At 43.9% G+C, this 16,824-nt stretch overlaps 1 protein-coding gene across 1 annotated transcript in view; it reads left to right on the top strand.

Moving 5' to 3' along the window:
* Window positions 1–16,824, top strand: part of syde2 (synapse defective 1, Rho GTPase, homolog 2 (C. elegans)) — a 127,831-nt gene that overhangs the window by 9,952 nt on the left and 101,055 nt on the right. Inside the window, exon 2 of the mRNA XM_085983543.1 lies at window positions 5,542–6,240. Coding sequence (XP_085839669.1) covers window positions 5,542–6,240 — 699 coding nt within the window. The remainder of the gene's footprint in view (window positions 1–5,541; window positions 6,241–16,824) is intronic.

The following is a 16,824-nucleotide window of genomic DNA, read 5'->3' as shown; positions in this document are numbered from 1 at the left end:
AGGATTAGGCCTGCCCACACACACAATGAACTCCCCACCCCCCGTGATGCACCGATTGGTCAACCATCACGTCACTCAACGCTAATGAGCGGAATTTTGCCGTTTTTTGAACCTTTTTTGTATACTGTCGGAACAATTTTTGTCTGACCAAAAAGTAAATACGCCTATTAGACTCCCCTAATAAGCTTTCTTTTGATATAACATATGTGTAGGTACGCTCTATAACTGTTGATTGTATAGCCGGACAGACAAACAGACAGAGAGACAAACCGCTTTACATAGAAACATAGAGATAGGAACAGGAGTAGGCCATTCGGCCCTTCGAGCCTGCTCCGCCATTCAATGAGATCATGGCTGATCTTCCTCTGAGATCTTAGCTGATCTTACCAGTTCAGTACCCCGTCCCCGCCTTTTCTCCGTAACCCTTAATCCCCTTAGCCTTCAGAAATATATCCAATTCTCTCTTGAAAATATTTATTGAATTAGCCTTCACAGCCCTCTGTGGCAGGGAATTCCACAGGCTTACCACTCTTTGAGTGAAGAAATTCTTCCTCATCTCTGTTTTAAATGATTTGCCCGCTATTTTTAGACTGTGGCCCCTGGTTCTGTGCTCCCCTGCCATTGGAAACATTCTCTCTGAATTCAGCCTGTCCAGGCCTGCCATAATTTTATATGTTTCGATGAGATCCCCTCTCAATCTTCTAAACTCCAGTGAGTACAAGCCCAAACTATTCAATCTCTCCTCGTAGGTCATTCCCGCCATTCCAGGTATCAGCCTGGTGAATCGCCGCTGCACTCTTTCCATGGCAAGAACATCCTTCCGCAGATGGGGCGACCAAAACTGTACACAATACTCCAGTTGCGGTCTCACCAGCACCTTGTACAGCTGTAGTAAGGTATCCCTATTCCTATACTCGAACCCCCTTGATATGAAGGCCAACATACCATTTGCCTTCTTAATCGCCTGTTGCACCTGCATGCTCTCCTTCAGTGACTGGTGCACAAGAACACCCAGGTCCCTCTGCACTTCCCCATCTCCCAATCTATTGCCATTTAGATAATCTACCCTCCTGTTTTTACCCCCAAAGTGGATAACCTCGCATTTATCCACATTATAGTGCATCTGCCACGTATCCGCCCATTCTCCCAACCTGTCCAAATCGCACTGTAGCCTCCTGACATCCTCATCAGAGCCCACCCCTCCTCCTAGTTTAGTGTCGTCAGCGAATTTGGAAATATTGCATCCAATTCCCTGATCCAGATCATTTATATATATTGTGAACAGCTGGGGTCCCAGGACAGATCCTTGCGGCACCCCGCTGGTCACTGCCTGCCACTCCGAAAACGAGCCGTTTATTCCAACTCTCTGTTTTCTATCCGCCAGCCAGTTCTCTATCCACGTTAATACTTTGCCCCCAATCCCATGAGCCTTAATTTTGCATGATAATCTTTTGTGTGGAACCTTATCGAAGGCTTTCTGGAAGTCAAGGTACACCACATCCACTGGCTCTCCCCCATCTATTTTACCAGTTACTTCCTCAAAAAATTCCAGCAGATTAGTCAAACACGATTTACCCTTTGTAAATCCATGTTGACTCTGTCCGATCCTTTCCCCATTTGTCAAGTGCTCCGCTATTTTATCCTTAATAATGGACTCTAGCATTTTGCCCACAACCGATGTAAGGCTTACTGGTCTATAATTCCCTGCTTTCTCTCTACCCCCCCTTTTTAAATATTGGGGTAACATTAGCTACCCTCCAATCCACGGGTACTGTTCCCGAGTCAATGGAGTTCCGGAAGATGATCCTTAGAGCATCTGCTATCTCCAGGGCCACCTCCTTAAGTACCCTAGGATGTAGTTTATCAGGCCCCGGGGATTTGTCGGCCTTCAGTCCCCTCAACTTACCCAACACCATATCCCTAGAGATACTAATTTCTGTCAGCTCCTCCCTCTCATTAGTCCCTATGTTTGCCGATATTCCTGGGAGGTTATTTGTGTCCTCCTTTGTGAATACAGAACCAAAGTATGAGTTTAATTGGTCTGCCATTTCCTTATTCTCCATTATATATTCTCCCGAATCGGACTGCAAGGGACCGACTTGGGATTTTACCAGTCTTTTCCTCCTGATATACCGATAAAAGCTTTTGCAGTCTGTCTTTATGTTTGCTGCAAGTTTACTTTCGTATTCTATTTTCCCCTTCCTGATTAATCCCTTTGTCCTCTTTTGCTGTATCCTGTACTGCCCCCAATCTTCCGGTCTGGTGCTTTTTTTTGCCAGTTGATATGCCCTTTTTTTTGATTTTATGCTGTCCCTAATTTCCCTCGTTATCCACGGTTGAGCCACCTTTTTAGGTTTATTTTTATGCCAAACCGGTATAAACATGTTCTGGAATTCTTCCATTCTATCTTTGAATGCTTGCCATTGTCTATCCACTGTCAATCCCCCCAGAAACACCACCCAATCAATCTTACCCAATTCCCGTCTCATACCCTCGTAATTCCCTTTATTTAAGTTCTGGACCTTAGTCTCTGATTCAATTTCCTCACTCTCCATCTCGACTGAGAGCTCGATCATATTATGATCGCTCTGACCCAAGGGGCCTCGTACAAGAAGATTGCTGATAAGTCCCTTCTCATTGCACAATACCCAGTCTAAAATGGCCTGATCTCGAGTCGGCTCCTCGACATATTGGTCCAGATAACCGTCCCGAAAACATTCCAGGAATTCCTCCTCCTCAGAATTTTTACTAATTTGGGTAGTCCAATCAATATGTAAATTAAAGTCACCCATGATGACAGCTGTGCTCTTATCGCACGCTTCTCTAATTTCCCTTTTTATGCCTTCCCTCACCTCCATATTACTATTTGGAGGCCTATATATCACACCCACTAACGTTTTCCTCCCCTTGCTATTTCTCATTTCTACCCATACAGATTCCGTTTCATCCGAGTTAATATCCTTCCTTTCCATTGCATTAATCCCCTCCTTTACCAGCAATGCTACCCCACCTCCCCTACCTTTTTGCCGATCCTTCCTAAATATTGTATATCCCTGGATGTTAAGTTCCCAGCCTTGCCCACCCTGCAGCCACGTTTCTGTAATCCCAATCAAATCATACTTGTTTACCTCTATTTCCACAACTAATTCATCCACCTTGTTCCTAATGCTTCTAGCATTAAGATACAAAGCCTTCAGGCTTGCTTTTTTCACACTCTCATTATGAATTAGTTTGGCCCTTTGTGTTTCTCTCCTTTGCTTATTGCTTCTCACCTTTCTACCATCTATTTCTGACTTCATATGACTTCCCTCTTTTCCACTATCTAGGTTCCCATCCCCCTGCCAAATTAGTTTAAATCCTCCCGAACCGCCCTAGAAAATATTACCCCGAGGACATCGGCTCCCTCACAGCTCAGGTGTAGACCGTCCCCTTGGTACAGGTCACTCCTCCCCAAGAACTGGTTCCAATGCCTCAAGAATTTAAATCCCTCTCCCTTGCACCACTGCTCAAGCCACGTATTTAGCTTATCTATCTTACTCTCTCTAAACTTATTAGCTCGTGGCACTGGTAGCAATCCAGAGATTACTACCTTTGAGGTCCTACTTTTCAATTTTGCTCCTAACTCCCTAAATTCAGCTTGTAGGACCTCCTCCCTCTTTTTACCTACATCGTTGGTACCTACATGTACCACGACAACTGGCTGATCCCCCTCCCCCTTCAGAATGCTCTTAGGTTATAGATAGATAGATAGAGATACTTCATGTTTATTGCTGGTACGGTCTCTTGAAATACTGGTCTACAAAAAGTGAGAGTATTGTTTGAAACTGTATAATTGGCAAAAAATTGTCTGCCAAGGGAGAATGGCAGACTTACTGGTATTTCATAGCTTGCCACCTCAAAGGAGAAAACAACTGTTTATAAATTGGCATTGCCTGATGGTTAATTAGACACTAGAAAAATTTAGTGGCATGGGAATTATTGTTTTACTTCATCAGAATCTGTAAATGCATTCCTGGTGTTATAAGAACACCATCACTGAACCAATATAGTATATTTTAGCAGGCATGAATTATTATACCTTGCATGACAGTCTAGGTCTCAGTAGGACTATTTGAGAATTTGAATAGCTTTTACATTTTTGTCCAAATTCTAAGGGTTTAACCAAAAAACATGGCTTTCCATCAGCACCTTGTTGCATGTGGACTAGTCTGATTTGAAGTAACAAGAACTTGGATTACTGATAAATGTTTAGTATTATTATCAAATGTGCTTGGGCACAGGGTTTCATAGTTGCTGGGTTCAGACATGTATGTGAATGAAAAGCATGCCATCCCTAATGAGCTAACATGCACTTTTCTTTTAAGTGGATGTTTCCAGTTAAAAAGAGTGGTTCGGTTGTGGGTTAATTTCTGGAGTAAGTACATGTTTAGTAAAATGTACCTGATAATATCAGCATTGGGAAAGAATTGAGAACTAGTTGAATCTGTTATCTGGATTCTCCTGGAATGTAGTGCAAGCACAAACGTGCTTGTATCATTTGTCGTCCCTGAAAAGTAGAAATACACCAAAGTGTTGCAGTGCTTGTGTGTTTTGTGACCACTGCATTCCTGTGAAGGTATTTGCCTAGAAGGCAATATTATGTGGTATTGCCAGCCGCTACTGAGAAGAATGATAGTAAACAGATTTTTGCCACGGTGTCTTGGCTCTGTTTATAGCCAGAACATCATGGCAGCCCTGAGTTGCCTGTTTGCCAGGAGCAAGGGGATATGTTATTTGCATGTTCTATTGTAGTGTTCTGACCCAGATATTGAAGGACCTGAGCACTGGTTCCAAATTCTAAGTGAGTCCCTGCACTGTTCAACTGTAACCTACTGAGGCCAGGTATAGCACAGGGCCAGATTTTTCAGGAAATAATATATAGAAGTTGGCTTTCCTTTTAACTATTCCAGTTCCGCTACAATTTCCTATTGCTATAGGACGAGGTTCAACCACTTGAGTTATTTGTAGACTAACACTGGCTTTCACATTTCACAAATTAGGTATACACCTAGGATTTTAAAGAATGGTTCTCTAAATTTTGAAGATTGCAATTAAAAACCTGGTGGTAGTGCCCATTGCGTAGGATTGTTTACAAATCCAAGGATATGTAAGGATTATACAGCATGAAATAGATGTAAAGAGAACTAGGCCGATTCAACTATGAAGTGTGAACTTCTGTAATTAAGTATGCAACAATTGTGAAGACCGATATTATGGCGGTAATTAATACACACTGTTTGAGTTGAATGTAATTGTAGCCTGTGGCTATTGGCAAATCTAATTCCATACTGTACATAGGCACTTAGCTTATAATGAAGTATGGTTTAATTTCAGTAAACTTTATGAATTGCAGAGTTTGAAATGTTATCTATTTTAAGAGGTGTGATGGCACTTGTATTATTGTATTTGGATGTGCCTTTTTCCTGTTTTGAATGGTGTAAACATTTGAAATGTTTTCACTGCTACACTGATGAACTTTTCATTTTTCCCTCCTGATTACAGACATCATTGAAAATGTTCATACCTCTTCAATTATCAAGAGAGAATTGAAAGCCACTGAAGCGAACCAGCTCAACGACTACAGGCCACACATAAACAACATCACGGTGTCCAAAAAACGAAACTGGCTGCAACAAAGCACTCTCAACCCTTATTTGAACGAAGAGCCCAATGCTCCTGTATCAGTAGAGCTAACAAACCATGCGAGTGGTCCAAGCCCCTTACAAGAAAGCAGGCAGCAGCCTGCGGTTCCACCAAGAGAGCCTGTCCGACAAACTGACCCGAAGCATGCTGTAGAGAGCACTCTGGATCATAGTGAAGAAAATGATGCAGACGATGAGGGAGAGATCTGGTACAATCCTATCCCAGAAGATGATGAAGTTGATCTACCACAAGTTCAGTCCCCTCCCAGGACTTCTGTGGCTAAAATTGATAATCCAGGCAGCAGCTTGCAGATGAAGCAGCCTTCAGTGCCTGCTGGTGACTTGATTAAAGGACCAGTGACCTTGGAAACCTCTGCAAATTGCTCTGAAAGCGTGAGGGAAATCCAGGTAGCTCCAGCGATTGATGGGAATCAGGGGAATTCTGTGAATTCTGCAAATTCCACAGACAGTATGCAGCTGCATAGGCAGATGTGTGTGTGCAAGTCTCGGAGTGGAATGAGTGTGGAGGAGATCTGTGTGCACAGACTTCCAGCTTCAGGTAAGCTGTTTGTGTTGCATAACAGGAAACCCTTGCCCTATAAAGATTATGTAGCTTGTAAATACTTTAATATTATCAAATCAGCAATTGAAATTTAAAATTGTAAAGCCCTGTTGTGTTCATATTTTACTTCAAGAATTTTCTAATTATTGGTTTTAAATAAATTTGCCAACACTTCAGTATTTTTTAAGGTAGAGTTCTTCCGTGTAGATTTTAGGCTTTGTAGCCTCTGGTTTCTAGAGGTTTACGAGCCCCCATTTTTACTTTTGAGCTCAGGCGGAGGGATGAGGCTTGCCCTTGTACCCCTAGTGCCTACATTTTTGGTTCCTCAATTTCATTGTGTACAAACCTGCCATATTTGTTCATTGAGCTGGAGCACTGCCCCTGCAGGAATAACTATTATTTGGTAATGCAGGAATAGCATGTTTTATAATAGAGGTAGAATGAATTGAATTGCACTGTTATTGATGGTGGGATATGCATCTTTCGTGGTGTGCAGGAGTTTAACTCAGTGTACATTTGCTGCAATAGAGAATTGGGCTATTAATATTTAACTGAATAGGAGAGAAATGATGAACACCCAAACATTTAAAGAAGAAGTTTATTGAGACAACATTTATCTCTGGTTAGACTGCATTTGAAGTACTGCATGCTTCACTGCACTGCATTTCAGGAAGTATATATTGGCCTTGGAGTGGGTGCAGTGCAGATTTACCAGAATGATAAGGGGGCTAAAAGGGTTAAATTACGAGGACAGGGTGAATAGACTAGGCTTGTATTCCCTTGAGTATAGAAGATTAAGGGGTGATTTGATGGAGGTGTTTAAGATGCTTAAAGGATTTGAAAGGATGGATGGATAGAAAGAAAGACTTGCATTTATATAGTGCCTTTCACAACCTCGGAATGTCCCAAAACACTTTACAGCCAATGAAGTACTTTTGAAGTGCAGTCACTGTTGTAATGTAGAAATAAACCATTTCCTCGGTTGAGGGAGTCAAGAACAAGGGGCATGATCTAAAATTCGAGCTAGACTGTTCAGGGGTGATATCAGGAATCACCTCTTCACACAAAAGGTAGTGGAAATCTGGAACTCTTTTCCCCACCCCTCCAAAAAACCTGTTGAGGCTAGATCAATTGAAAATTTCAAAACTGAGATTGATAGATAGATACTTGTTAGGTAAATGTATTAAAGGATATGGAACCAAGGCAGATAAATGGATTGAGATACAGATCAGCCATGATCTAATTGAATGGCGGAACAGGCTCGAGGGGCTGGATGGCATGCTTCTGTTCCTATGTTCCTAGTTTTTTTCAAAATAGGAGTCATAAATAGGTGTAATGTATGGAGTTAATTAAAATTATTTGTTCACCACAATCACGCTTCAAAATTTCAGTCTACCATCTAAATATTAATATAGCTAATAAACATGAGGTAGTAAGCTTCCAGTTTAGTGACTGAGGCTGTGTATGCTATTTGGTGACTGGGTAGCACAGTGTGTTGGCACATTGTCATTTCACCTCATTTGTTCTTATCCTGGATTCAAATGCAGCCGATATTGGTAAAGTATAAGTAAAATAGGTTGTGCAGTCTCAAACCAGTTTCCTACTCGCAACATTAACGACTCCTTTTTGGCGTTAAGTTGGCAATGTCATTGGGTGGGCTCACAGGATGGTTTGTGTAGGAAATGTCACGATGCACTAGGTGTGTATCTGAGACACTTAGTGCCATGGTAGAGCAACCTTGACTCTGCTGGTACTAGTGCCCAAAATGAAAGCGTTCCAATCTCCAGTACTCACTATGCAGTCATAAAAACCACAAAACAAACTGCTTAACATTCATGGCGGGAAAGTGGAGCTGAGGTAGACTACCTTATTGAACGGCGAAGCAGGCTCAAGGGGCCGTTTAGCCTACTCCTGCTCCTATTTCTTATGTTTTATACTCTGCTTATAATACCTATATTTCAGTCTTAATAAACTGCATGCATGATGTGAGGCACTTGTATTTATATTGGTGCTTATGCAGGTTTGAAAGTCATTAAAACCCCTTACTCGAACATGCAATTTAAGCACCTGGCATTCCAATAAATAAAATCAAAACAATTATTTTCGACGATGTATGTCTGTAGAAAATAGTGTGCTGGGTTTGGTGTACTCCACTGTTTATATTTTTAAACCTTTAAATTCCCATTGATTGGAAAGAGCTGACTTATACCATCAGCTCTTTTTTTAACATTCGAAGCTTCAGTGGCTGTGAAGAGAGCTCTGTGCAAGGGTTCTTGCATGCGTGTATACAGTTCTGACTTCTCTCACTCAGCAGTGCGAATTGCCCATTTGTACCATTGTTATTAAGGTACAGGTGCACGATCCCTTATCCGCAATTCCGAAATTCGAAAAGCTCTGAAAACCGAAAGTTTTTTCGTGGAGCGTTCCCCGTGGGCTGCATTGTTTGATGTGGCTTGTTTCTTTCAATGCGCGGTATTTCCAGTGTAAAAGCTTGAGCAGCTTGCACGGGAGTTTGCAGATTACTGCGTGGCCGTGTGCAACTTTGAGGAAACATTGCTGTTAACTATTTCTTTATAGTAATCTGGTTACCGAGCCAGGTTTGCATCCACCACTAGTGGTGTAGTTGTGGGGTAAACCCGACGGCTGCCTCTTATCCATTTATAAGCATCATCCGTTCTGAAATCCGAAAAATTCCGAATTCCGAAACACAGCTGGCCCCAAGGGTTTCGGATAAGGGATCGTGCACCTGTAGTATATACTTCATCACTTGTAGGGTTAATAGGTTCTCAGACTTGCTGCTGGTATCATGAATGCTAGTATGTAATCTAGTACTGTGCACTTTATTTGTCCCTCCTGCTTGGTTTTTGTCCACAGCAATCACCAGGGCAAATTTGAGACATTTGTCTTTGCTACAGTTCCCTGTGGCTGCACCTTGCCATGCCAGCAGAAATATGTGTATATATTCATACTATAAATATATATTACGCATATAAAAAAACTTATTTGAGCCAGCTTTAATATGTAGGGGAAGGATTAAGATCCCGATAGATTAAAGCATTGATGTTCAGTCGCTGTGATCTAAATATGTTCTCTCCGGTTGTCTTTAAATAGCAGCACATCCGTTTTTTAAAATACCAGTGTATATTTGAATCTTCTCTGAATTGGGTATCTCTTGGATTAATTTTGCTTACAGGAAAGTATTTGTTTTTATCAGTTGTATGAAAACTTTTCAGTATGTTGCAGTAAATGCCAAACAATTCCTAGCATGAATTCAATATATAGAAGTACAGTGTTTTCATGCATTTCAATCTGGCTGCAATTCTGAATCGTTTGCACTCCCCCCCCCCCCCCCCCCCTCCCCCACTGGCTATCTTTTATTTATTTGAACATATTTCATCACAGTAACAAGCGAACTGATTAGTATTGATGCAGCACTAAATTCCTTTTTGCCTGCTGTCCATAGTTGGACTTAATTTGTCAGATGAGCTGGTGTGTTTGTTAGTTGTTGAAGTAGATTGAAATCAGATAACAGGATGTATCTTTTAAAGTCAAAGTAAAGCAACCCGCTGAGCACTTGACAGTCATGTGGAAATGATTTTGAACAGCAGTCAAACAGGAAACTAGACATTTTTAAAATTCCATCTAGCCTCCCCTGTTGAACTCAGGATTATAAGACATTAGCCAGCTGGGAGATTGAGGCTTTTAACTTCTATGTACAAGATATGCTGGAGCTGGAGAGACACATCGATCACTTTGCCGTGCACACTCCAGTGGCATCGAGCACTGAAGTATGATTCGCCTGAAACGACTCTGATAGTGGAGCTGGCTCGTGACTGTGCTAGTAACCTGTCCAGTGAATCCTGGCCTGAATTATCTTTCCTGCTGGTTCACCAATGAAGGCAGTTCAAGTCTGCAACCCAGATACCATGTCCAAAGAAACATGTGTGGTCGCATGTGAGGTTAGGAAAAAAATCTTGGCAAAGGTTTCTGTTCGTGAGGGGAATTTCCTGTAAAGAGGCTCATGAGTGATCTATACATTTTTCTGAAATTGTTACCAAATGAATTTGAATAGTTTATCTTCTGGCATTGAAACTCCTTGTTACTACAAAGATTGAAAATACACCTGGTTTATATTCTTGACATAATGTGCAACTGCAGTTTATAAATTAAACATAAATGTTATAATAAGGCTGTATATGCTGCCAGCACTTGACACCTGTTGTCATAAGAGAAATTCAAACAACTTCCTGCTATGACTAACCTTAGAAGCTTTGGAGTATAAAAGCAGGGAAGTCCTGCTACAATTGTACAGGGCGTTGGTGAGACCACACCTGGAGTACTGTGTACAGTTTTGGTCTCCTTATTTAAGGAAGGATATACTTGCATTGGAAGCAGTTCAGAGAAGGTTCACTAGGTTAATTCCAGAGATGAGTGGTTGACTTATGAGGAAAGGTTGAGCAGTTGGGCCTATACTCATTGGAATTTAGAAGAATGAGAGGTGATCTTATTGAAACATATAAGATACTGAGGGGGCTCGACAAGGTAAATGCAGAGAGGATGCTTCCCCTCATGGGGAAATCTAGAACTCGGGGGCACAGTCTCAGAATAAAGGGGTCGCCCTTTTCGAACTGAGATGAGGAGGAATTTCTTCTCAGAGGGTCGTAAATCTGTGGAATTCTCTGCCCCAGAGAGCCGTGGAGGCTGGGTCATTAAATACATTTAAGATGGAGATAGACAGATTTTTACAAGATAAGGGAGTGAAGGGTTATGGGGAGCGGGCAGGGAAGTGGCTTTGAGCCCAAGATCAGCCATGATCTTATTGAATGGCGGAGCAGGCTCGAGGGGCCAAGTGGCCTATTCCTGCTCCTATTTCTTATGTTCTTTCTATACGCCAAGTACATAAGACTTAATTGTAGGAAAGATGGTGAATATTCTGAGGTAAACTGAAATACTAGGATAATTTTTATGATTCCTGAGGTAAATTTAAGACACCAAGGTAATTTTCTGCTTTTGTTTGAAATAAATGTTGATGTGTAAATTGACTCTTTCCTTCACGCTTGAAATCGGTTAATATACTCAATTACAAAGTGATAGAAGAAAGCAACCCAACCCTAGAAAAGTTTACACCGTCGCTGCGTAACTGCAATTCAGGTTTAAATGGCCTGGGTGAAATTTGAATTCTGCTGCTCGGGAGAGAATTGAATATGTGTGGTTTTATTCATTTGTAGTTCTCCTCTCGTAGCACTTAAATTTTAAACATTGCGGTACTTATGTGGCAGCATCTGCACTACCTAATTGCAGAGAAATGTAAAAAGTGTCAGGGCAGTCCCAGGGATTCTGCTGGACACTTTTTTTGTTAACACCTGGTTTGACACTGCACTAGACTTCCATTCAACAAGATGTGTCACAGAAATGGTGAGGGACTCGAGCCAGCAAGAAGTCTTGCACCACTTTTCTGCAACATCAGATTGGGCCCTGACTGGATTTACACTACAGCCTTCGTGTCTATGCGAAGCAGAAATGTATTGCACGAATGTTGTAGCTGTAGTGTTAAACCACCTTTTGGGGGTACTGCACTTTGAGAAGCTGCAAAACCTTCTCACGTAGCAGTATAGGGAGTGTCTCTCAAACTGTGCTGACTGTATCCTTCTGCTTAGCAGGTAGCTAATGTGTCTCCTTTGCACCTGCATATTACAGTGTTATTATTTTTGACCTGTATGCTATGTTATCGATCCTTTTGTAAAGAGAGAACTTGCATTTTATATAGAGCCTTACATGTCCTAAGGACTTCCCAAAGTGATTTACAGCTAATTAAATACTTTTGAAGTGTGGTCACTGTTGTAATGTGGGAAACACAGCAGCCAATTTGTGCACAGCAAGCTCCCACAAACAGCAATGTGATAATGACCAGATCATCTGTTTCGGTGATGTTGGGTGAGGGATAAATATTAGCCCAGGACACTGGGAGAACGCCCCTGCTCCTCGTGGAATAGTGCCCTGGGATCTGTTAGGCCCACCAGAGGACAGATGGGACCTTGGTTTAATGTCTCAATCGAAAGACAGCACCTGCAACAATGCAACACTCCCTCAGTACTGCACTGATGTGCCAGCTGGATTATGTGCTCAAATCTCTGGATTGGAACTTGAACCCACGATCTTCTGACATTTAATTAAAAAAAAAAAAAAGTGGAAAGTTTGATGAATGGAATTAAATAATTTCTGTGCTATTCTCTTTCTCAACTCCCTCCCTCCCCGCCCCAACCACCACAACCCTGTAACTTCAGCCTGTCAAAAATGATGCACAACCAACAAGCATTTAAAATGCAGGTTATCTATTGCCCTCTTCTTTTGTGATCTTGGGGCTGAAGAAAAAATTGAGGTGCTGTTCAAATGATATTGGCATAAAAGTGAAAAGTTTGGTTTATATTTTCAATATTAAATGGCAGTTTTAGGAAAAATTATTGTCCTTGCCGGTTGATCTAATTTGAATATTATTTTGGAGTACAAAAAGAATAAGTATTGAGGTCTTAGATGTTTAAATGGCTGATGTTTGCATCAATTCTAGCGACTGCTACTTTACAGGAAGCACTGACTTTAATACATAATGGTTATTCTATCTGGATCCTATTCAGATCAGCAAAGCAACTCATTGGGTAGCTTTTCTACTGTTGGGTAGGTGATAAATTATGTAAAATATTACCAGTAAAAGAATCTTGTCCCAAAGGTGAGTTATGGCTGGTTGGCACGCCACACAAATTTGTTGCCCATAGTATTGTATCTTTGTGTTACACCAGAGCACAATAATAATATCAAGGACCACAAAATGGAAATTCTGCTTCCATGACATTGGGCTGGATTTTCTCGATGGAGGTGGGACTGCTGGGTCTGTGTCCCGCCTCCATCAGCCTCTGGCCAACCAGCGGAATTTTCCCCTGATTGACCTTGTTAAGCCCGCCCAGCAGGCTCAGCAGCCAATTAGGGGGAGGCCCCCGACAGAGCACGTCAACATCTGACATGTCATCTGTCAAGATTTCTTGAAAGAAGAAATGTCAGCGTTTGACAGCTCTGTGAAGCTGTCAAACACTGACATTCTGTGTAGTTTGATGAGTCCAAGGGGGAGAAATTGGGTGCGTAGCGCCACCTGTTAGCGCCTAAAGAGGCAGTCAGTGGCTGTAGCGCCACTGGCTGCGTCTCCCGCGATATTCAGCAGGGGCGCTAATGGTGGCGTTAGGCATTTGTGCTGCGCCGCCACCGATGACGTCATCAGTGTGCGCAGCGCCCCATTCGTGCCCCGTTCGTGATGTTTGGTAGCGAACGCTGCAGTTGCGCCGTTCGCTACCCGCGCCCGGTTCACGGGGCCTTACTGTGCCGGCAGCGGCGCAAGTTTAAGGTGGAGGTGCGGGGCGGCCGCTTTTTCGGCGGCCGCCTGCCAGCACCTCCGTCCCCGGCCTCCTAACTCTTTCCCCCCCCCCCCCCCCCCCCCCCCCCCCCCCCGCGGCATTGCCAGCTGTTTCCCGAGAGCCCGGCACTTCTCCTTGGTGCCGGGCTCATTTGCCAGCACTCGCGAGCGGGGATCATGCTGTTGCAGGCACCTCCCCCTTAACAGTGGGAGGGAGGCCTGCAGTACCGCAGCGTGCCGTGCCGCAGCATGTGGCGCTGTGGCACGTTGCGCTGCGATAATCAGTTTCAGCGCCCTAAGAGGGACGCGGAGCACCTCGAGCCTCGCCCCGCCTCCCTCGAGGGGCACTGAAACTGAATTTCTGGCGATCGGTATTACTCCGATCGCTGCGCTAAATCCTGCGCTCAGCCGACTTTTGCGCCACTTTGGCGCCCCAACCCAATTTCTAGGCCCTTGTGTTTAGGACTCCTCAAGCTTTTCAACTTTGCAGAAATCACCTGGCTGTTGGTTCGGAGGATCCAACAGCCAGTTTGTGAAATCTACGATGGAGATGTCGGGACTCCGGATCCACCGCGGCTGAAGGCTGTAGGCAGAAATAAAGGTAAGTGAACATTTTCTAACACTTAGCACTCACCTTGCATACTCACCACTCCACACTTGCACCCATCGCTCACCTCTACATCGCACTTTCAGACCCCTCTGACCCCCGCAGACCTCCTTCACGTCTCCTCCACCCCAGCGGGGTTCTCCGAGGTCGGGAAGCCTGCGCTTGAAAAGGTAAAATGGGACTAACCCTTTTTTCTGCCTGTTAACTACCTGTTAACAGGCAGTTAAAAGGATTTAATCCCTTTCCTGCCTCGAGGAGACGGGACCTGGGGCAGGAGGGCTTACCGCCTCCTGGCAAAAGGGCACGGAGGTGGGATGGGGGCGAGTTTGCCAGCCGCCCCCACATTCTGCAACGTTACCAGCAGTCCCGCCTCCTTGGGGCTGACAAAATCCAGCCCATAACGTTCACCCACCTATTTATGTTCCTCCCACTCTGAAAAATCCTGCTACGCAAGTTTAACATGACCAAATCTAGAAATGGGACGGATCAGATTGGCCAGTTCAGTTCCGTTTGTGTTGTATCCTATAGTGGGCATCTTTGCATGAAAACGGCAGACATTACACTTCTAGCGATTTGACATTGAGGCTTGCAAGAGCCTTTTTTGCCGCCTTTGTCAAACTTTCAAAATTTCAGATCGACAAAGCAACGTTGCAACATGTAACCAGCTTATTTTGTTGTATCACTGACATAAAAAACTGTAATAGAGAAATTTTTCCCAATTCATGGCTAGCTGAAGAATTGTTGATTTCTGTGGGTGTTGTGCAATGTGGTGCTGATATAAACACTCAAAAGTTCTAATTCAATGCATTGAATTAAAGAAAGACTTGCATTTCTATAGCGCCTTTCATGACCATTGGATGTCCCAAAGCGCTTTACAGTCAATGAGGTACTTTTTGAATTGTAGTCACTGTTGTAATGTAGGGAATTACATTAATTTAACTTAATATTTGTAATTTGGAGGCATAATTTAATATTCTTTGCTATTTTTTCCAATGTCACCCTTTTCTCTTCCCCCATCTCTCCTGAAGGCAACAACTCTTGCTAGGGTATGGCTCCATGGACATCTGGTATCTCCCATTCTTTCATGTTTGAGCATAGACTGGGAGTGTCGGCAGACTGTTTGTCCCTTGGGTGGTGTGGGTGCACCACAGCTGAATCCTATCCTGTTCTCCCCTGCTGCCCATGTGCATGCACCTTGCTCGCCCTCCATCATGCTCTATTGCAAGAATGGAAACCCTGTTTTTTTCCCCTTTGCCTTTCTGTTCCACCCCCGCCGCCACCACCACTTCACAAACAAACCTAGGTGCACTGATATAGTGCTCTACTTGCTGTTCCCAGCAGAGAGAGAGCAACAAATCTCAAGAGAATGAAAAGGACTTTCCTGATAGTTCCTTATTGCATCAGTTTTTTAAAATTTCTTTATGGGATGTGGGCGTCGCTGGCAAGGCCAGCATTTATTGCCCATCCCTAGTTGCCCTCGAAGGTGGTGGTGAGCCGCCTTCTTGAATCACTGCAGTCCGCGTGGTGAAGGTGCTCCCACAGTGCTGTTAGGGAGGGAGTTCCAGGATTTTGACCCAGCGACGATAAAGGATCGGCGATATACTTCTAAGTCAGGATGGTGTGTGACTTGGAGGGGAACTTGGAGGTGGTGGTGTTCCCATGCGCCTGCTGCCCTCGTCCTTCTAGGTGGTAGAGGTCGTGGGTTTGGGAGGTGCTGCCGAAGAAGCCTTGGCGAGTTGCTGCAGTGCATCTTGTAGATGGTACACACTACAGCCATGGTACGCCGGTGGTGGAGGGAGTGAATGTTGAAGGTGGTGGATGGGGTGCCAATCAAGCGGGCTGCTTTATCCTGGATGGTGTCGAGCTTCATGACTGCTGTTGGAGCTGCACTCATCCAGGCAAGTGGAGAGTATTCCATCACACTCCTTACTTGTGCCTTGTAGATGGTGGTTAGGCTTTGGGGAGTCAGGAGGCGAGTGTCTCACCTCCTAATACCTAATCTCTGACCTGCTCTTGTTGCCACAGTATTTATGTGGCTGATCCAGTTAAGTTTCTGGTCAATGGTGACCCCCAGGATGTTGTTGATGGGGGATTCGGCGATGGTAATACCGTTGAATGTCAAGGGGAGGTAGTTAGGCTCTCGCTTGTTGGAGATGGTCATTGCCTGGCACTTCTGTGGCGCGAATATTACTTGCCACTTATCAGCCCAACCCTGAACATCGTCCAGGTCTTGTTGCATGCGGGCATGGACTGCTTCATTATCTGAGGAGTTGCGAATGGCGCTGAACACTGCAGTCATCAGCGAACATCCCCATTTCTGACCTTATGTTGGAGTGAAGATCATTGATGAAGCAGCTGAAGATGGTTGGGCCTAGGACATGAACTCCTGCAGCGATGTCCTGGGGCTGTGATGATTGACCTTCAACCACCACAACCATCTTCCTTTGTGCTAGGTATGACTCCAGCCAGTGGAGAGTTTCCCCCCCCCCCCCCCCCCAATTCCCACTGCCTTCAGTTTTACTAGGGCTCCTTGATGCCACACTCGATCAAATGCTGCCTTGATGTCAAGGGCAGT

Source organism: Somniosus microcephalus, chromosome 3, assembly GCF_052327205.1.
Source record: "Somniosus microcephalus isolate GS21.2 chromosome 3, FLI_Smic_1.0, whole genome shotgun sequence".
Classification (NCBI taxonomy): Eukaryota; Metazoa; Chordata; class Chondrichthyes; order Squaliformes; family Somniosidae; genus Somniosus; species Somniosus microcephalus.
The sequence above is the reverse complement of the archived record's forward strand: the minus strand, read 5'-3'. Positions and strand labels throughout refer to the sequence as shown.